This window comes from Coenobita brevimanus, chromosome 23, assembly GCF_032717465.1.
Source record: "Coenobita brevimanus isolate Jiangsu-jjx chromosome 23, ASM3271746v2, whole genome shotgun sequence".
NCBI lineage: Eukaryota > Metazoa > Arthropoda > Malacostraca > Decapoda > Coenobitidae > Coenobita > Coenobita brevimanus.
The window spans coordinates 61,727,669-61,751,050 of record NC_136976.1 but is presented as its reverse complement, the minus strand read 5'-3'; the positions used below and the strand labels follow the sequence as shown (position 1 = coordinate 61,751,050).

At 43.0% G+C, this 23,382-nt stretch overlaps 1 protein-coding gene across 1 annotated transcript in view; it reads right to left on the bottom strand.

Annotated features, from left to right (window-relative positions):
- The window catches only part of LOC145392990 (fat-like cadherin-related tumor suppressor homolog), a 569,943-nt gene that overhangs the window by 171,061 nt on the left and 375,500 nt on the right, over positions 1-23,382 (bottom strand). The window contains exons 24-26 of the mRNA XM_080267295.1: positions 17,441-17,649; positions 5,277-5,421; positions 4,172-4,333 (exon numbers count right to left, since the gene is read on the bottom strand). Coding sequence (XP_080123421.1) covers positions 4,172-4,333; positions 5,277-5,421; positions 17,441-17,649 — 516 coding nt within the window. The remainder of the gene's footprint in view (positions 1-4,171; positions 4,334-5,276; positions 5,422-17,440; positions 17,650-23,382) is intronic.

Genomic DNA, 23,382 nt, shown 5'->3' with positions numbered 1-23,382 from the left:
CCTCTGTCTTCGTCGCAGTCTATGTCATCGTCCGTACCCGTCCCTAACCAAGAGTATCGCAGCAAGCTACGATTCCACAGTAAGAGTGATTAAGGGAGTATCATCTCTTACAGAAATGTGGCTTGCACCTGTACTTTCTTGCGTTGCTTGGAGTGGACCTATGGAACGACGTTGGACACGGACACAACTGCGTTGATGCCAGGAGCACTAAAGAGTCCACTTGGAGAGGTAGTGGTGGTAGAGGATGCAGTGAGCATCTACTATCCAAAGGAAGGCTATCTCCAAGCTCCATATACTGTTAAAAGGTCTCTCAGGGATTGTTTCACCTCAGACAGCAACTGTTGGAAGTCAGCAAGTCTTTTGACTAGTACCCACACTTGACAACCTCGGACAGTGAAGCTTTGGTACAAACCTTGCATGGTATAACCGAGCTTCAGACTGGACATATAGATAGGCTCACAGACAGGCTCACTAAAGTACATGTCGCTTTATCTAATGCATATTCTGATCTTTCGCAGCATGTCCATGCACATACTAAGAGAGGACTTGTGGATCTCCTAGGTATCCTGTCTCAAAAGCTCTTTGGTATAGCGCTAGACAAGGATGTAGTGCAGTTGGGCAGACAGATGCATGATTTGGCATTGGCAGCTAAGGTAAATAACAGGCTAATCATACACACTTATGAACAGTTAGGTGAGTTCACTAACAAAGCTAACGAGATAATTAAGAATACCAACCATCTCCTAGGAGTTGTGAACAACATCCAAACCAACCTACCAACCCTGACTTGCTTAGTGTTAATCGCTGAGTACTTACATGCTCTCAATGAGTCAACCACTGCTTTGGAGTCGCATGCAGCCAATATGGTGGACGGCTTAATCGATGCAAGTTTGAATAGGGTTAATGCTTTATTGCTTCCTACTCACATTTAAACAATGCTCTTGACATAGCTATGATGAAGCATGGATTTACACCACTTTTTGGTGTGAGTCAAATGAAATATTATTACCCATTGTTAGAGGCCCGGTTGACCCATGATGGCATCCTGATATTGGTACCTATGAGGAGTGCTATAACATACCATGCAAGGCGTTTCATTCCTTTCCCTTTTGTCACTACTAACAATACACTTGTCATTCTGAATGAGGGACCAGAGGTGCTAGTTGTGTCGGACGACAAAGGGTATATAGCAGAAACGACTATGGATGAATTTGAGAAGTGTAAGGCCTCCTTTCTTGATCTCCATGTATGTCCTGCTTTCCATTTTGTCCTTACTCAATGAGGGACCAAAGGTGCTAGTTGTGTCGGATGACAAAGGGTATATAGCAAAAACGACTATGGATGAATTTGAGAAGTGTAAGGCCTCATTTCTTGATCTCCATGTATGTCCTGCTTTCCATTTTGTCCTTACTCCGTCAGGGGTAGAGAAGTGTAAGATGGCCTTATTGGACACAAACACTTCCTCTGCACTGCAACATTGCACATTCCAACCCATTCAATTGAAGTTAGTTTTCCATGTTCATGTACATGCAAATCAATACTTCTTCTTTTCTGAGTTAGAGGACGTAACACTCACATGTGCCTCACAAAACCAGTTCTTTACGGTAAAGGGGTACTATGTTGCACCCGATTATTGTGAGTTACACAATAAAGAGATAGCAGTTCTACCTAACAAGGACCATCTAGCCTTGTCGATGAACTTCTCATCCCAGTTACGACCATTTTTACCTTCAGTCAATGTTTCTACCTTGAATGTGACCAGGCTGTCTCATGTGCTCAAGAGAATACAGTTCCTCGCCCACCTGAACAAGACTGATTTAGAATCATACGTACTGTCCTATCTCCCTTCATACATTTCTCCTTCCTATTTTGGTCCTGGCGTTGGTCTTCAACTTATTGTGGTCTTGTCCTGTGTTTGTGTGTGGGGCTACTATCTATGGGGCCGAATGAGAAACCCACTAAAATCACGGGTCCATACTCGCGGATCACAAATGGACTTGCCTGACTAGTTAGCTACCCTACACATTGGTTAGGCTACACAGTAGTTAGGACAACAATGTCGACGGGGACGTCGAAAAGGCGTGGTCAAGCAATGTTCTTGCGCCGGACATCGTATCCATGATGAGTTGTAGTCTCACACTGTTTTTACATATTACATACAAAAGTGTTTAAACACAATTAAAGAGTGTGTAATATAGTGTGATGATAATCAACCAAACACCATCTTACTGTAGGTGTGGCATGGGAACATATGAGCGATCAGACTTGCAAAGCCCAGCATTTTCTGTCATAAACAATGAGGGTAAGGGAAGGCGATAGAGAAATATGAATTGTATATATGTTAAGTCTAGGGGGAACACATATACCCTATTGGTATACTTTATTGAAATCAATACTACTTTATTGAAGTGTATAATGTGCATGGTAAAGTTGTGATGCTTCTCTTCATGTATAAATCTCAGTTGTCTGTGGGGTTTGGCACCCCTGATTTATGCTGACCTCAGGGCTACTCCCAGTAGGGAAGCCGGCCAGCTATAGCAAAAAGCACTTATCATTCAAACAAGAGGGACTTATTTACTCTGGGCTCTCTCTGTGTTGTAGTTGTATCTTTCTGTGGCCAATAAAGAGAGATAAATCTGCTCAATTTTCTGTCACCTGCACACGCTACCTCTTCAACAGGATCTACACAGATTCCCACCATCTCCAGTGTGTGAGAAGACGCTTAGTTGAGAGTGTCAGCCGGAAGTGACTTCGACCAGGTGGAACATTATATCTTGATAACCTTGATGGGAACAGTGCTGTCATGTCTATGCTGATATATAAATTGGTGATCAGCTGTAGGGTTCCAATAAGCTGATATATTAGTGACTAGTGGTGGAATTCCTATAAGCCGATACAACCATCCCTCAACACACTACACGAATGGTTCACCACAAACAGGCTCAAAATAGCCCCAGCCAAATCTACAGTGACCCTTCTCACAAACTGGACAGCAGAACACAGTCACATCCCACACCTCACCATAAGCAGCACTCCCCTACCATACACACACACACACACTATATCCTTGGTGTAACATACAATACATCAATGCCATTTAAACAACACATTACAAACATTAAAAATAAAATAACACCAAGACTCAATGCCTTAAGGTCACTTGCACATACAACATTCAGACACAGCAAAGAAACCACCACCACAGTATACAAACAATACATACGTTCAGTGATGAATTATGCAAGCCCTGCCTGGGCTCCTAACCTCACCAAAAAACACTACAACACTCTGCAGACCATACAGAACAAGGCCCTAAAAATAATCACAGGCTGCACAGCTACTACACCCACAGACTACTTACATCAAGAAACCAAAGTCCTCAAAGTCAAAGATCACCTAGACATGAGAGGCACCCAGTTTCTTGCTGCAGCCTCCACAAACCCACAGCATCCACTATATTACATGGCAGCACAGCCACGCACACCAAGGAACATCAAAACAACACCCAGCACACGATACCATACACAAACACTGTCATCTCTCCCCCCTCGTCCACCTCAGACCAGCTTCCAGAAGCATATCTACACTCAGATCACTCACCGCTCCATTCAGTCACTTAATGACAACACACAGCTGCATGCACGGCCTCCTGACATCCACCCTTCTGAATCCTATCTCCCTCTTGAGGACAGGGTCCACCTGGCCAGGCTGAGATATGGGCACCATCCAGCCCTAGTAAACTACCAGAAGAGGCTGGATGACTCTGTCGCTGATGCCTGTCCAGGATGCAACACAGTACCCCATACTATTAAGCACATTATGGAAGACTACAATGCACACAATCACCTATGCCAACAACACAACATAAACTCTTTGAGACCTCTGAGGGAAAGCCCGATCTTGGCCGTGGCCTTCTTAAGGGACTTGGGGCTGTTCGGCCAGACTGCCTAGGGAACAACTACTACTACTACTACTACTACTGCATGTCAATTGCAATGAACCACACATTCATTTACACATTTTCCAAGCCTTCAAAATGTTGGGTCTATCTCACAAATAAAAAATCATTGATAACATTCAAAATTTATAGCTAGGTCTTAGCTTTCTACAAATGACACATACACAAGTGCAGCAAAAACAAGCCATGCACAATGAACCTACAGTGGCTTACCTGGCTGTGTATCTTCAGAAACTGTAAGCGTGTAGATCTTGGATAGAAACTCTGGAGGTCTAACATCCACATCCACAATGCGCAACTGAACAGCCACATGTGAATGGAGACTCGGTTTTCCACCATCTCGACCCTCAATGAAGAACTCAAAGACTGAGGACCCTGCAATATACAATGCTGCAAATTATCACCTGTTAACATACCACCAACTTATTTTATATAATAATTACAAAACATACCACTAAATTTAACAGACTATTGTCTCTTACACACAGAAATTCACATAATTATAAGAAAAAATAAATGATAAACTTTACAACATTGCTATGCTTCAAAAACTTTGCCAAACTGACTTTGAGCTTACAGTATATGAGCTGTGATAACATTCATATAAAAATTCCTTCGTAAAGGTGTACATGAGCATCTCTACACATTTAGTACTTTTGTGGATAACTTAATATTACATGTATATCCAATTCCAACAATGTCTCACTCAGATATCAGTATTTTAATCTAGCTCCCTCCAGACAATATCATTTGGCTGAGGGTATCCCCTAAGACTGAAGGTGAAAGGTCTATATTCACATTCATAATAAACCTGACACCTAAAAATCCTATATCTAATTAAAGACTGAAAATCACAAGGACTGCTTCCAGAAGAATCTAAAACTAAAGTGATTTTTTAAAAATGTACTAAGTGGAGTACTGAAGTTCTATGGAGATAAGATATAATGCATTTGATTAACCGCAATGTATTCCATTTTAAACTGTGGAACAGCATTTAAAAAACACTATGTTAACAACTGTGTCAAAGGTCAAGGTTGATAAGCATAAAACAGATTTGAGTAAGAATGGAATTATGAACGGCAGTTATAAGCATGGCCAAATGGAAAGAAAAAGTGCACGATATGGTTTGAGACATAAGAATGTCACACAAACAGAAGAACTATGAACTATAGCAAATAACCTGAACCCCTTAGGTATGAGAGATCTCATTCAAAAAAACTGAATCCTTTGATCTTTGCCTGAATAAAATCACATAAATTTTGCAAAGAACAAATTCATCTCAATACATTACAGAACTTCACAAGGTATTTAGCATTACCTAAATCATGGGCATCTTTCTTAAGCACAATCTCGCCTGACTCTGCATTGACTGAGAAAGCATCCATGGTATCAGGAAGAGTGGAACTATGGAAGCGGTACGATACTGTCCCATTCTCTCCAGAATCAGCATCTTCTGCACGAACCTGGGGTGAACAGAGTGAGGGGATATTATATAATTTGGCTAAAAATCATTGCTGTACTGTCACTCTCCAAAGTTTAATGCAGCCTAATGGATTAAATACTCCCCCCCCCCCCTTGAAGAAATTACTTCTTTCAGAAAGTTATGTTTTTTTTTTATTAATTATAGTACAGGGCAATATTTGAATTTATACAGAATATCAGAAATAACTTTTACCCTTACACATACATGCATGTATATATGACCCCAACCCCCCACAAAAAAAAAATGATTGAGCAACACCAACTGACCTCATAATAGTCACCAGCATTATCATTATCTTAACTCTACTTCTCATTCAACAATGAGGTGTTTACAAAACACAAAGAAGTGAGTGAAAACATACCAACAGAAATAGACGAACTATCAAATGAATGTCCCATGAGCTATGCAACTGAAATCTGTTTTTATCATTCAAGTCATCAAAATCTTGACCCCAGCTCAGGAAAACCAAACACACGTTATTAATTTACTTATTTGTTTTTGTACATACTTCACAAATTTCTAGGATACTGTAGTCATTGTCAATGGCCAAGTTACAAAAGAGGTGCATGCCTTCTCCAGTGCATCCAAATGCATACAGTAAACCCTGGCTTTGCACAGGTTCCATCTGCACAAAACACCTTTTACATTGCACTATCAACCTCTAGTCCAACCCATTTTGCACAACAACCAATATGTTTTGCATGACAAAACAACTGACCAACATTCAAAATGCTTGCCTCTAATGAATCTGGAGAGCGACTTTGAGGGCTTTGAGGGCTAGGCTCAGCCCTCGAGGGGTTAGAGTTAAAATTTCATTTATTGATAAGTTAAAAGAGAGAGAGAGAGAGAGAGAGAGAGAGAGAGAGAGAGAGAGAGAGAGTATACTGAAGCTACTTCAACCAATCATTCTGAAAAATGTTCATTAGTCTGCTTCCCCAGTTTATACAAAGTTTGTTAGTTTGCCTCCCAAACCATGCCTCGGAGTCCCCAGGAAGGAGGGACCATAAATGCCCCAACCATCTGCCCCTCTCCAAGTGATGACTCTATGAGCTGCCTGGAACCACTGTCTGACTCACTTCTTCTTCATTTCTGCAACATTCGTGGCCTTTCCTCTAACTTTCTCTCTATAGAACACCACCTCTCCTCCTCTAAACCTCACCTTCTCTTCCTTACCTAGACTCAGCTGTCTGAGGCAACTGACAGCAAACCCTTTTCTGTATCCTCCTACTTTCTCTATACTCATTTCAAAGCCAAAGGAAGCTGTTGTGTAAATGTACGCAACAACCTATCTTGCTCTTGTGTTCCTGAACATGATTCTTCTGAATTCTCTACTCTTTGGCTTCAGCTCTCTTGTCATTCTCTGACTAAATATCCACACTGTTTACTTATCTCCTAATTCTACTGACTATCAAAAATTCTTCGACTATCTTACTTCTATGATGGAACACATTCTATCCATTTCTCCTTTCTCTGAAATCTCCATTCTAAATTTCAATGTTTACCATCACCTTTGGCTCTCCTCTCCTTTCACTGATCCACCTGGTGAACAAGCCTACATCTTTTCTATCCTTAATGACCTAGAGCAGCTTGTACAGCACTGTACCCGTATCCCTGACCGCCTTGGAGACAGCTCCAATATACATGACCACTTCCTTACAACTAATCCTTCTGCTTACACTGTTAATCTTTTCTCCCTGTTGGGCTCCTCCGATCATAACCTTATTATCTTAACCTGTCCTATCGCTCCGGTACGGCCTGTGGACCCTCAAAAGAAGCGTTGTCTGTGGCACTTTGGAGCTGTGGATTGGGAGGCCCTCAAGCAGTATTTTTGATTTTCCCTAGAATGATGATTGCTTCCATGGCCGAAAGCCATCTGAGTGTGCCTTGTGCATTACGGAGGTTATTCTCTCAGGCATGGAAGCATACATTCCTTTCTCATATCCTTTGACTATTGCAAGAAAGCCTTGGTTTAATCACACATGTTCTAATGCTGTCCACAAAAAGGAGAGGGGCTATAAAAGGTAAAGGAGCCAACCCACCCCTGAATCATACCTTTTTTATGTTTCTGCCCAGAATCGTGCTAAGTCTGTTCTTCGCTCTGCTAAAAATACTTTCATTTGTACTAAATGCTCTCAGCTCTCCAACTCGAATTCTTTCTGCTCCTTCTGGCACCTTGCCAAAAACCTTTCTAACAACTTTACCTCACCATCCTTCCCTCATCTTTTCTACTCTGATGGCTCTGTAGCTATTCCTTCTACTGATACAGCAGATCTCTTCGCTCAGACTTTCTCCTCTAATTCCACCTTAGACGATTTTGGTCCTGTTCCTCCATCACTTCCCCCCTCTGACTTCCTCATGGCTGACATTAAAATTTCTTCAGCTGATGTATTTCTGCAATCACTGGCCTCAGTACTACCAAGGCATATGGGCCTGATGGAGTCCCTCCTGTTGTCCTCAAGAACTGTGCTTCTGTGCTTACACCCTGCCTAGGTAAACTCTATCGCCTTTGTCTGTCAACTTGTACCTTCCCTTCTTGCTGGAAGTTTGCTCTCATTCAGGCAGTCCCAAAGAAGGGTGACCATTTCCAACTCACTATTGTCCAATTGCTTTAACATCCTGTGTCTCAAAAGTTTTCGAGTCTGTTCTTAACAGAAAAATTTTAAAGCATCCTTCCTATCACAACCTTCTTTCTGATTGTCAGTATGGGTTCAGTCAGGGACGCTCCACTGGCGATCTTCTCATCTACCTTTCAGAATCCTGATCATCCTCCTTTCGGGACTTTGGCGAAAGCTTTGCCATCGCACTTGACATCTCAAAGGCTTTCGCTTGAGTCTGGCATAAATCTTAAATTTCCAAACTGCCCTCTTACGGTTTCTATCCTTCTATCTGTGCCTTCATCTATAGCTTCCTTTCTGGTCAATCTATAGCCACTGTTGTAACGGCCATCGTTCTTCTCCTAGATCTATCAACAGTGGTGTTCCTCAGGGCTCTGTCCTATCACTAGCTCTCTTCCTTTTATTCATCAATGATCTTCTAAGCTGTACATCTAACCCTATCCACTCGTATGCTGATGATTCCACCCTTCACCTTTCCATTTGGTTTCTGCAACGTCCATCTCAGCAGTTGCTTCAACAAACATGGGATGAGGCTATGGCACACCTAATGTCTGACTTGGCTCGTATCTCTGACTGGGGTAAAAATAATCTTGTTGTTTTTAATGCATCAAACTCTCAGTTTTTGCACCTATCAACCCGTCAAAATCTTCCACAGGAGTACCCATTAATATTTAATAAGATGCAGCTCAATCCTGCATCATGCTTGAACATGCTTGGGGTTTCATTCACACTGGACTTATCTTGGAAAGATCATGTTGCATCTCTCATAAAATCTGCTTCCAAGAGATTGGGTGTGTGTAGCTGACTCTGTGCCTTCTTTACCTGCACAGCTGTTGACTTAACACAGGTTTTATCCGCCCCTGTGTAGAGTACAACTTTCATGTGTGGGGAGGCTCCCCACATACAGCTCTTCTCAATAGGGTGGAGTCAAAGACTATTCGTCTCATAAACTCTCCTCCTCTTACTGGCTCCCTACAACCTCTGTCTTGTCGTCACACTGTTGCCTCTCTATCTCTTCTCTATCACTACTTTAATAGTCACTGCTCCTCTGAACTGTTTGCTTGCATCCCTCCACCTCTACGACGGGCACATAGCACCCGTCTAGCAACAAACTCTCATCCCTTTTCTGTCCAACTCTCTAATGCAAGAGTTAACCGTTACTCCCAGTCCTCCAATTATGCGACAGATCAACTCTGGAACTGTCTCCCTCTGTCTGTATTTCCTACTTCCTATGATCTCCAGTCTTTCAAATGCAGTGTGTCCAGGCATCTCAAAATGAATGGATCTTGAATTTGGCTCTCTTTTGTATCGTTTTTTTTTTTCTTGGAACTGTTTTGCAGGCTCAGTCTTTGGTTCCTTCTTCCTTGCATAAAAAAAAGAAAAAAAATTACATACAGTAGTCTGTTAGTCTGATTCCCAAGTTTACTTCCAGTACATAGCTTTCTCACACATTCAGTTACCACATCCAAGCACCTTCTTGGCCCTCAATGCTTCCTCCCACCTTCAAACTCGCTCACAAACATCCTTTTCACTACATTGCTCATATCCATTTTTTTATATCATCTAAACACACACACTATCTAAACACACCTTTTAAACACATTCTTTTATCTTCCTATTAACCAGTGCCGTCCCGGCGACGTGAATTAACGCGGCAACATTGCAAGGTCCCTAATTTGCACAATTTTCAATTTTCGCGAGTGATTTCGCGAGTGAGTTTTGGCACGTATACACGGGACACCTTCCTTTATTCCTCTACAAGATGCCAAGCAGGAACAATGCCTTACACCGCATAACCTTCCCCCCCCCCCTGCACGCCAATGTCTTGGAAATTCACCTGTTACCAGTGACCTGGCCAATAACGACATTCAGGGCCAGAGTGATTCCCCAATCGATGACCATGTGGAGGACAATGTATACATAGCATTAGAGAAAGAAATGATGATCAGGTAATGTGGGAAAAAAAAGGTCATGAATGGTGATGAGTTAGTGGGTGAAACAATGCTTATAATGCCTATATTACTGTTTGAAAACCAATATACTCTTGTACTACATATAAATTCGTACAAAGTAAATAAATAAATACTGTTTATGAGTGGATAAAATAGTTACCCTCCCACAGAACTCGTTTTCTTTGGTGCCAGCCTGTTAGAAAACCCAGTCGGGTAAGGAAGGACTTGTACCTAAATCGGGTATTTTAAACCTCAGGTGAGCGATTTCTCTATGAATTTCCGATGTTTCTCACCAAAAGCGGATGTTTGACCCAAATAAAAAAAGGTCCAAAAATGTCGGGATGGGGCGGGTTAATAGTAGAAGAACCAAGTTGTTTAGTGTAAGATTCTTGGGGCTCTTGGCCCCAGGGAAAAAAAAAAAAAAAAAGTCTAAAAATGCCTGAGAAGGCTATTATATGAATAATATTCATAAGGAATCAACATATTTATGAAAACTTTCAACTTGAGAATCTTTGTGAATATCACTCAAATCCCTTGGAATCACTGAGGGGGTCCTAGGAAGGCACCTGCAACAGTCATAGAGGTTCTCTGAGGGTTGGAAGGTGCTAATTTTAGATTCATCTCTCTGAAAGTACCTCAGCAATGTAACTCAGTGACACTGGTTCTTATAGAATCCAGATCAGATCCTGCAAGGGTCCAACAAAATTTCCTTATAGCATACCATACACAAATCATTTAAGCTTTCATATACTATCCAACATATGTAACCCATATACTGTCCTTAAAAGTCCCACATCCACTGCACTCTCCTGAATTTTTAAATCATGCCATATCAGGGTCTGACATACTATTGTTTTGTTTATGTGGGAACTAACACACCTTCCAACAGTCTTTTTGCAGCCTTTGAACTCAGTACTCTGTTCTATATCAAAGCCTTCTTCCAACAGTCTTTTTGCAGCCTCTGAACTCAGTACGCTGTTCTATATCAAAGCCTTCATTGCAATGCTCACTGTTTTTCCTTGTGTCACTCAAATCTTCCCTTCCCTTATGCATTTACAGTACCATTCTTTGTAAACACCACAAAGGAATTTAATTTCTTCCACTAATTCGTTTTCATTTTTGAAGGCTCCAACATGTTTCCATGCGTCGGCCCTGGTCACCTAATGGGGGCTTTCCATGCTGCTCGATCTCTGGCAGATTTCCTATTTAGTCCCTTAACCTTGAGGTCACACTCAATGACCTCTTCCTAGGTCCTTTTTGGTCTACCCCTCACTACCCTACCCCCATCATTAACACTTCTCACTTTCTGCAACCAGTATCATCCCCCATCCTCTCAACATGCCAAACCATCTCAAGCTACCTCTCCTCATCACAACACCAATACACTCCCATCCTACCTCTCAAATCTTCCATCGTATACCTAACCCTCCCAGGCCTTGCACTCAAGGATGTACTGCACATCCACCTAATCACTGCCATTTCTGTACATTTGAGCCTACAAATATCCTCTTCCTTCACTGCCCAGGTCTCACTACCATACACCATTACACTCCTAACACATGCTGCATACAAAGATCCCTTAGCATGGAGGGAAAGCCCTCTCAATATCAGAAGAGGCAACAGCTCCATGAACTTCTTCCAACTGCTCCCCACTCTTGCCACAGGGCTACCCCCAGCCACACCTCCAGCACATAATATGTCTCCCAAATAACAAAACTCTTCCACACACTCAAGAGACTCACCAAAAAGTTCAGTCTTTTCAAACCTGGCAATATCCACATGCTCTCCCTGACAGTGCACACATGAAACTGGCATTATCTTGAAGTCTACCTCTAATACCACTTCATCTCTTATGCACCCACTTATCATAAACACTGCACAAGATGGAATTACTTCCCATGCCCTTGTGGCAAATCGCACATGGCCACTCTCCCTCTCCTTTGACAGTACCGCTCCCAGCCAGTTGATACCATCACTTTTGTTTTATCTGCATTTACTCTTGAGCCCTTGTGCCTCATACCATCTCTCCCCTTCCTAAATCTTTCCTCTACCTCCCTTTCATTCTCTACAATCAATGCCAAATCATTTGGATACAACATCTCCCATGGAAATCCACTTCCAAAGTCACGTGAGAGGGCTTCAGGTACCATGGTAAACAACAAGGGGCTCAAAACTGACCCCTGATACACACCAGCATTCATGGAAAACTCATCACTCAAATCTCCATTCACCTTTACCTGGGTGTGTGCACCCTTATACATGGTCATAATGACCCTAACCAGCCACTGCTCGATCCCAAGCTTTGACACTGCTTCTCGATTCATCTATGCATCACATTGATTCACTCTTTTTCTCAACAATCATCAAATTACTTTTATCTCCATTTAGCAACTTTCAGGCTTTGCTGCACACCGACATTCGCAAAACTCACAAATCACCAGCAATGCTGTTTACTGCTGTATTGTATTAACACTTTCCCATTCCCATCTCTCTCCCACTCACACCAACCCTTCTGAGGGTGCAGGAGAGATTTTATAAAAATAAGAAATTAAGCCCAATCATTTTCAGTCTATTCATTCATTCACCCATTCATTCATTCATTCATCATCCAATCCTACATTGCCCCATGAGGAGCATAGGAGCCCGGGACTAGGCAAGTTGGTCCTGACATTTAAGATGAGAGTGACCAGCCTCACTCATCCCTGAGTGGCATTACGTGAGCAATAATCCCCAGCCACTTATACCAACCACCCCTTGGATATAAACCTTCACCGGTTCAATCCGACTGGAGTGCCATAATTACTGTACTCATTAAACCACCAGGTGCCAAAATTTGGTTATATGGTTACCACCCAGCATAGTAAATGGTTTCCTGGTGTACAGGAAATCATTTGGCTTGTCACTCAGTGTAGAGTCACCCACAGGCAGAAGGAAGAAGAAAAAATGAAGGAAGAGAAGTGGGAGCATAAAGTCACCTGTAGGCGGAAGAATGAGGAAAGAATGAAGGAAAGAAAGACAGAAGAGGATGGAAGGAAAGAGGGATCGAGGAAAGGGCAGACACCCGAGAACAGTACTACATTGAGTGAATGGATGGTGAGCGCCCCCACCTACTACCAATTTTCAGTCTACTCATGACCAAAAACTGTTTGCAACAATTGATGCAGAACAAAATTTAGGATAAATACTTTTCACCAGGATGCAATCAACCCTCAAAGAAACGTTATGTAAAAACATTTTGGATGCGATGTGGCATCAAAGAATAGTAAATGTTAATGTGAAGCATATCAATAAACCAAATATTATCCACTCATCCATCCATCCACTCACCATTCAGTCCTGTATTGCCGTGTTGGAAGCACTGGGGCTTCTGTACTAAGCAACTGTGCTTAGTTATGTAGGAGGAGGCCGTAGCACGGGCCGAACAGGGTAGTACTCCCGAGGGGAATGGGAATGCTGGTGATAGGGAGAGCTGGAGCTCCTGTTTCACTAGCTATCTAACCATCCCCCTTTGCTGACCTTTTCAGTGTGACAGTAACATGGAGAGTAGACCAGCATACTCTCCCAAACATTTTCTCTAACTATCTATGCACTACACCACATGCACTTTACATTTCACACAACGTATCCCACTACGTTACAGGGGTTGGCGCCAGCAAGGGCATGCGGCCAGAAAACTTTGCCCCCGCTACCTAGTGGCGGACTTCTGGGGGGAGGCGTGGCGGGGGTTCCGCCGGCATAGATCATGGGTCCAGGGCGAGATGGGGCTCGGGCCTGTGCTAGAGGGTACAGGGCATTGCGGTTCCCAGGCTGCCGCTTCCGCCCAATAGAGAGGGGCCCGAACCTGGGAGTAGCGTCCCAGGAGGCTGCCCTATCAGTGGGTGTATAATGGCGGGATAGTTGCAGTGCCAAGACGCGCTTGGAGGGTGTCCCTGCAGCTGTCCTGGCAGGGTGCCCCGAGGCCACTACCACAGCCACTGGTAAGCTGGTGGGCTAGGGGTCCCAGATCCATTGCCTGGACATGGGATTGTGCGGTGAGTGGGACCTGTGCTGTGTCTGTCCCCATTTATTAATACTGAAGATGACAAAACAACAAAGGTTTCAAAGCAAGCCTGAGGACAGTAAATCACCCATGGGGATGAGGGTGGGTTCATGGAATGTGGGAAGTTTGAGGGGAAGAGCAGGGGAAGTCGTTGAGGCATTCAGTAGGAGGTGGGTGGACGTGGCGTGTTTGCAGGAAGTCCGGTACAGGGGTGGATCAGCCAGGAAGATTGTTGGGAGGGACTGTTGCTATAAGTTGTTTTGGCAGGGGAGGACAGACGGATATGGAGGTGTTGGTGTGATGGTTGCGGAGAAATGGGTGGAATATGTTATGAATGTTTTGAGAGTAAGTTTATAGGATATTGGTTGTGAAAATTCTGTTGGGAAGAAAGATAGCTGTGATTATATCGGCATATGCTCCACAGGCAGGATTGGATGAATCAGAGAAAGATAGATTTTGGGATGATTTAATACGTGTAGTGGGTGGTATGCGGGATGATGAGATAGTGATTTTGGGAGGGGACTTAAATGGTCATGTAGGTGAAGCAGCCCAAGGTTATGAAGGAGTGCATGGGGGATGTGCATATGGTCTAAGGAATGCAGAAGGGGAAAGGATACTCGAGTTTGGGGAGGCAACGGACATGATTGTGTGCAACACATATTTTAGGAAAAGAGACAGTAGGTTAATTACGTTTGAGTCTGGGGGAAATAGCAGTCAGATAGATTATTTTCTGGTTAGGAGGGCCGATAGGAGGTTAGTGAGGGATGTTAAAGTTATAGGAAGTGAGGCGGGTGTGCAGCAGCACAAACTATTGATTTGTGATATGGTGCTTAAAGAACAAATGATGAAAAAGAGGACTTATGTACCTAGGAGGAAAATATGGAAGCTGAAAAACCAAGTAGTAAGGGATGCCTTCTATAGCGAGTTGAGGAGAGTGGTGGCTGAACAGGAGCTGTAGACAGAGGCGTTAATGAACAGTACAGAGCCCTCAAGAACAATTTCTTGAGAGTTACTAATGTAACATGCGGCTGGACAAGAGGACCACCAAGACATAAAGTAACTTGGTGGTGGGATGAGGGTGTAGAAGCTGCAATTAAGGAGAAAAGAAGGCTTTTCCGGGAATGGAAGAAGGGTGGTAGCAAAGAGGAATATTTGGCTGCCAAGCGTAGGGCTAGGAGAGAGGTATACAGGGCAAAGTCTGAGTCACAGAGACAATTACTTGATAACCTCAATCATGGGGAAAGGAAAAATATATTTAGGGTGGCAGGTCAGGTGAAGAGGGATAATCGGGATATCATAGGTGAGCAGTGTGTGAAGAATGATGAAGGAAGGGTAGTGGTGAACAGTGAGGATATTAAAGATGCATGGAGAGAGCATTATAACCGGTTGTTGAATGAGGAGTTTGACTGGGACAGGGAAGGTTTGGAGCCAGCAGATCCAGTGTCTGGCCCTTGGCCTTTGATTGATACTGCTACTGTGAGTGAGGCAATAGGCAGGATGAGGGTGGGGAAGGCAGCAGGTGTGTCTGGGTTGACTGCCGAAATGTTGAAGGGCCCTCAGGCGATATAGGGGTGAGATTAGTCACTGACCTGATAAATAGGATTATTTATGAGTGTGTTGTCCCAGATGATTGGCTGAAGAGTGTAATTGTAAATGTGTATAAAGGGAAGGGTGATGCCCTGGAAAGAGGGAATTATAGAGGTATAAAGCTTTTAGATCAGATAATGAAGGTAATGGAGAGAGTTTTAGAAGGTATGATTAGAGAAAGAGTGAATATTGATGAGAGATGCAGTTTGGGTTTATGCCAGGTAGGGGGACCACTGATGCCATATTCATTGTTCGACAGCTTCAGGAAAAATATATTGGTAGGAGAAGGGATCTTTATTTTTTGTTTTTGTTGATTTGGAAAAGGCCTTTGACAGAGTCCCTAGAGAGGTGGTGAAGTGGGCAATGAGAAAGCTTGGCTTGGAGGAGTGGCTGGTTAGGGTGGTTATGGCCATGTATGTGGGTGCTCACACCCAGGTGAGAGTGAATGGAGATTTGAGTGATGAGTTTTCCGTGAATGTTGGTGTGCATCAGGGGTCAGTCTTGAGTCCCATGTTGTTTATCATGGTACTTGAAGCCCTTTCACGTGACTTTAGAAACGGACTCCGTGGGAGTTGTTGTATGCTGATGATTTGGTGTTGATTGCAGAGAATGAAAGGGAGGCGGAGGAAAGGTTTAGGAAGTGGAGAGATGGTATGGGGCAAAAGGGTTTAAGGGTAAATGCAGATAAAACAAAAGTGATGATATCTAGGGTTGGTGGCGGTACTGTCAAAGACGAGGGAGAGTGGCCATGTGCAGTTTGCCACAAGGGCGTGGGAAGTAATTCCATCTTGTGCGGTGTGTGTGATAAATGGGTGCATAAGAGATGTAGTGGTATCAGAGGTAGACTGCGAGATAATGCTGATTTTATGTGTACGGCGTGCCGGGGTGAGCAGGTGGAGATCGTCAGACGTGAAAGAATTGAACTTGCTGGTGAATCTCTTGAGTGTGTGGAAGAGTTTTGTTATTTAGGAGACATGTTGTGTGCTGGAGGTGGGGCTGGAGCTAGCTCTGTGGCTAGGGTGAGAAGTGGTTGGAAGAAGTTCAGGGAGCTCTTGCCTCTCCTGACATTGAGGGGGCTCTCCCTACGTGCTAAGGGGTCTTCGTATGCAGCGTGTGTTAGGAGTGTAATGCTGTATGGCAGTGAGACCTGGGCAGTGAAGGAGGAAGACATTCGCCGGCTCAGACGTACAGAAATGACAATGATTAGGTGGATGTGCAGTGCGTCCCTGCGTCCAAGGCCTGGAGGGGCTGGGTTTACAATGGAAGAGTTGAGAGGTAGGATGGGACTGGAGTGTATTGGTGTTGTGATGAGGAGAGGTAGATTGAGGTGGTTTGGACATGTGGAGAGGATGGGGGATGATAGTTGGGTGAGGAAGGTGAGAAGTGTTAATATTGTGGGTGGGGTTATGAGGGGTAGACCGAGAAAGACATGGGACGAGGTCATTAAGTGTGACCTTAGGGTTAAGGGACTGAACAGGGAGGCTGCAATGGATCGTGCAGCATGGAGAGCCGCCATTAGGTGACCAAGGCCGACACATGCAAGCATGTTGGAGCCTTTAAAAACGAAAACGAAAACGAAAACGAAAACGAAAACGAAAACGAAAACTTATGGAAAAGATGACCAGTCACACGCCTGAGTGGTACTGTGAGTTATTTTTGTATGGTTATACCATATCTTGGAGCCGAACCCTTATGGATCACATCCAGCTAGAGCCCCTTAACTTGCAATACCACCAGTTACTTAAAAATAAAGACATTTCATTATTATTATAGTGTTGGTATAAGAAAAACAAGTTCTGTACTCACCTTGAGGACAACAGAACCAGCAGTGACATTTGCTCTGACAATTGTTTTATAGTCTGCTTGCATGAAGATGGGTTTATTGTCATTGACATCATTCACAGTAATGTGGAGAGTTGTGAAACCTGTCCGTCCACCAATGTCCATGGCCATCACAGTATAAGAGTACTCACTTCGTTCTTCACGATCAAACACCTCTGACGTCCATACATCACCTGTAAAATCATGTAGAATAAACTGACATACTACTACCATACTTTTACCACTAACTTTGTTTAAAAGTCATATACATCAAAGAACAGCTTCCTCAAAACTATCATCATCAGTATCATCCTAACCCAATTCCCCATTATCATATGGGGTGGAGAGACCTACAGAAAGGTACTTTAATGTTCTTTGACCCTCTTGCACATGATACAAATTTTATGTTTTCAGTCATGCTACCAATATTTGTGTGTGTGCTACCTTGCTGAGTACTCAGTTTGGGGGGACTATACCCAGGCAACTGCTGTTAATGACAGATATCAAACATTGCTGGCATCACAATTGTCAGTTCTACACCAGTAATGTATGCCCCCCCAAAAAATAAGCTGTTGGGGAAAACCTGGTTATTTTTCATCACTGTATACAGGTATACAGTATCTGCAAAAAATGTGTGATGTGGGTAAAAAATATTAAAATTATAGACATCTTTTACAACAAAATAAAGTGGAACTTTCTTCTCTAATATTCTGTCAGCTCTCCTTTATCTTAAATGACCATCTCCAGCTGTGGCATGGATTTGGTCACTCAAGTACAGTATGAGTAGGTACATATATTGAATTCAGATATCATTTTCAAGTTTGGAAACCAATAATGCAGTACACCTATCCATCCATCCACCCATCATCCAATCCTGCATTGCCGCATGAGGACTGTAGGAGCCCGGGGCTTGGCAGCTGGTCCCGACATTTAAGATGAGAGTGAAAAAAACAACTTTTTTTTCTTCCATCTGGATTCAACAGTTTTCATTTGAACTGGGCTTTGGAATGTTTCCATAACACTCTAACACTTCTGTATTCTTTTCCATTAGCCAGTTATTCTCTTTTTACCCAATAGCAATGAGCATCATTATAAGTACATACTGTATATCACATTCATGAAACTCAAATACAAACAGCAAATGCTCTTTTAACACCAATGGGTAAAGTTCACTATTCAGTGCTTGACTTCGGGGTAAGAAACCAATATGATTCACCTCAGCCAGCTCCACTGAAGCAGCCACATTCTAAGACACTATAAGAACATTTAACAGTCTTGACAGTGAACTGTAAGTCAAAATGACTGGTGTCTACTGGTAGCCAAACCCTCCCCTGCCTTCCCTGGAGACATTTAAAGAAGACTAATCATAGAAAATCACATGACACCATTGTCCTTCTGTGAAATGACATTTCTTGGTAAAATCAAGTCTCTTATGCTTCAATACCTCTGAGAGTAGTCTTGTTACATATTTTTTGATGGATGTACAATTCTTTCCTGAGGCAATACTGAACTGTGCACAGTGATACATCTCGTAGGGACAAGACTGGGTTTTCTTAAAAGCACATCAATATTCAAAGTTGTCTGTTCCACTACCTCATGCCTAAGAGGCTGTCTGTGAACTGCATGAGTGTTCTTGGCCTGCCAGGATTTGGCTTGTTTGGTGGGCCCACATATAAGAAGGGTTAAGGATGCCCCAGCAGGCAACAAGGAACCGTTAAAGAGTGGATCTTTACTGGCCTGTGCTTTAACCCCTTAAACGCGGATCGTCGCGTTTGCGACGCTCGGCGAAAAGGACATAATGGCGGATCGTCATGTTTGCGATTCTAGTAAATTTTGAATAACCGCGGGCAAGCAGGCTCCAGCTGGTATTGTCTATCAGTACCACCACCCTCTAGCTACAACTAGCATACTTTCCCTTTGTATTACTGACCTCAGTTGTTGCCAAGAATCGCGTATTCCCCCCGTCCCCCCCCCCAACGGCCCGGCCAGCCTTGCTGTGATACATGGCAGCGCTCTGAGCGCTCAGAACTGTAAATCTGCGCTCTCCTCTCACAAGCAGTTTATGCTACAAGGAAACGCTTGTTTCCCCAGTTGTAACACTAGCTTTTTTTCTCACGGTTTGCCCCTGTTTAGCGTCAGTTTACTGCAGGCTTTCAAAGTGACATTATGGCGAGTTCTAGCTCTTCCCAGTCAGTGCAAGCGGCCGACAGGAACGAGAATAAAGTGGCGGGCATAAGGCAGAATAAAAAGCGCGCTGTGGTGATCTTTTGGGAAGTAATATGATTGAAAATAATGTATTATACATGTTTTTAGCTGTGAAAATGGAAATGTTTGTTGAGTGACAGGAAGACCGCCGCCACAGTGCATGTCGGCCGTACGCTCCGTTGATTTTAGCCTTATTTTCAGTGCTTATTTTACAAATACGGAATCCTAACTACCTTTACGTTGTAGTATAAAGTTTACTGTGACAGAATGAGGCTGTGGTAGAGGGGAAACCGGGTTGCTGGAGGTGTGAAAGTGAAGATTTGGTTACCCAACTTTGCAAGTCTCCACAAGTCCCTGGGTAGTCCACGAAGGCTCAACACCTGTCTCTGGAGAAAGCTGAATGTAAGTACTATCTGCCATACCAAGTATAATGTTCTAGGGTTAATCTCTGATTTTTGGCGAATATTTTCCTACAGGTACTCAGACCGCAATACAACCCCGCCACTCGGGGGGGAACGACTGTACACGGCCGCGTTTAAGGGGTTAAGCTATCCCTGCTGTACTTATTCATGCAGTAATACAAGCTTTCTCCTCCCTCAACACTTTTCCTACTCTCTTAAACGGTGAAAATCTATATACAGTACAGGGCCAGACAGTAGGTTACATAAAATAAAGGAACAGTCTAGGGGCAGCAAAATTTTGCACCCTAACAGGAGCGTTCACAAACTGAGAAGTTGCCAGTGATCACTGGGTAATTTAATTAAGAACTCGGTCAACTCCTGGCATGCACAATCAGCATATTTTCTAAAGCTCCTTCCATGATATATAGTGAGAAACAGTACATAAATTCTTCAGAACTGTAATCACAGGTTATTATATCAGTTCTTGATACTGTGTATGATATACTAAGTAAAATACTGCAGAACAGTTATCAGAATGCCTAAAACAACAAGTGGTCCTTTAGCATTCATCTCATAATATTAGAAGTCTCGCTGCATGTTTAATTTGAAATACTTGTCATATAGTTATCAAAGAGATTATTACTTCATCTGGAAAGTGCTGAAGAGAATGTACTGGCTATTAGTCACAAAAAAGCATAATTCATGAAGCCAAAATCATGTGAAGACAATGCTGCTGACTGAAATCTCTCAAGTACCTATATTTCCAGAAAGACAACAACAAAACATGATGAAAGCATGTGCATATAATCTTCATCTGATCCCTGTAAATATTTTCCAGGCAAATGACTTCATGTTAGTATGTATTTTAGTGTACAGACATGTATAACTGTCTAATTAATCTGATTAAAATTATATTAAGAGACATGACTGAGAATGTGAACAATCGCTTTTAATCTACGAACAATATCTGTCCAGGGGTTAAGACAGTTTATTGGGCTAGTTTTGTGATTTCCTTCAACTTAATCGTACTGAAGCTTCTTTTCCTCATTTTATATGAGTAGATATGTTAATAACATACAGTCAACCCTCATATAACGCAGTATCATATAACATGGATTTGTACTTACACGGTCATCTATAGTGTGACCAAAAAAAATATACCGCGGTCACAAACAGATATATCACAGTGAGTTGTCTGGCATCGGAGCTCACACAGCCTGCTGAAACTCATGTGTCACGTGAGATGACATCATGTGCGCGGTGCACTGTGACTGGTTGCACGATGTCACATCCATGTGTACCCCCATTGGCCGTTGGGGGCGTCCTCCACGGGGTTTTGGCGGACAGTGACTACAGAGAATGGGGTCTGGGGGTGACAGGGTCAGCAAGCGTGGCCAGCAGAGCCAGTCAGGCTAGTGACCTAAACTATTTTTATTAATGTCTAGGAACATTTCTTATGTATTTTTAATAACTTGCTTTGTATGAGTACCAGTGTGAATATCAGTAGGGTTTTTTTTGAGGGTCTGGTTGGGATTTGGGGTGAAAAGGGTGACTTTGGAAAATGTCTAGTCTTGGTTAGCCCTTTATTATGGAAACATGGAATGTATAACGCGGAAAAGTATAGCGTGGAATTGCCAGCCTATATTAGCCGTGTTATAGTAGGGACGACTGTACTTATGAACAAAATGATAAAGAAAACACATACAAAACAGTAGTTTAGTTGACTGCATTTTTATTTTTCAAATTAAGTTGTCAGGTGAAGACTGGCAACTTTTCAGAGTTTGTGAACTCACCCATTACACTGGACTGAGATGCACTAAGCTGGTGTTGGGTACTCTTCAGAAATCCCACAGATGCTGCTCTGACTGCCAGATGTACAATGGACTGGCTGAATCATCTTTGTAAATTTCACTCCACATACAGCGAGTGCTCGCATAACGCGGAAATATTTTACCCTGAAGCTCCCACTTTATGGGAATTCCGTATTATAGGGCCACGTGTTTACATGTTAAAGGGTTTCATGGTACCTAAGCCAGCCCACAGTTAAAACTTTGGGGCAATTTTCAATTTTTTTTCCAGGACATTTACCTCTCTAATAAAGACTTTATTATATAAAAACACTGGAAGATTCCTCACCTTGAATGGAAGAGGTTGTGGGTTTGCTGGGGGAAAGTGGAGTGGGGTTCCAAGGCAGGGAAGGAAACCTACTGGTCTCCAACACAGTCATCCTGCCATGCCAGTTCCACTGAGTCCCCTTCTGAGGAAGAAGATGAGTCCTGTACATCCTGATTCCTCTGTTGCCACTCTTCTGCTTCCTGCACAAACCCCTTGAAGTCAACAGAAACATCGGACATAGCATCTTCTTCTGGTTGTTGTTGCTCCTGAATCTCTCAATGAGGAATCATATGAATGGTGGAGTCATTAACTTTGTAAAATTTCGCAGTGTCACAGTTCCACTGTCCTCTCTCCTTCCTCTTGATGACATCCACCTTTTGCTCCTGCATCAGAGACTTCCGACGTTTGGCAAGGTCATGGTGCAGCGGCATGGTCAGGCTGGGTCAGGTGGGGGGGAAAAAAAAAAAAAATAGCAAAGATCACACAGAGCACGTGTGCAGCCAGGCTCAACTGGGAGAGGAATGCTCCGTGAATCGTGACGACACCCCGCGCAGATACGTGATAGCAATACAGTACTGTACGTCATAGACTGATGCAAGTCTGTCTATCACTTGACGCATTGTGTGACTTCCAGCCGTAATTTTATGCCTCATGCCATGTTCTGTCTACCACTGCCCGACGATGGGCATTGGCAGCCTTCCGCCGCATTGCTGTAAAAAATGAGCAGCTTCCTCTGATCGCATTATATCTCCCCCCCCCCCCCGTGTTGTGACATTTTTGGGACACAAAATGGCATCTCCTGTGTTATGTGAGTACTGTGCTCTGTGATCACGCATTATGCGAACGCCTGTTGGATAAACAACCAGAAATATATCGGGCAATCTATCATTTTAGTGAATACTATATATTGAAAGAAGCCTTCTCACCTCCTAACTTAAGATCTCCTGCACATGCATTTTGGGTGATTCACTTCAACATCATCATAATCACCACTCAACATCATGAACATAGGAATTTCAACCTTAATTTTCTCCTAGAAGATGGAAGGAGAGAGGATAAAAAATAAATAAATACATAAATAAAGGCAAATGCATAAAATAACAAGAACTATTAAATAGCTAGCCCAATGAAATCAGCCACAGAATCATTCACACATCATTCAAACCTCTGAAATCTTTGCTCAGTTTCACACTTTTAGAAAAAAGT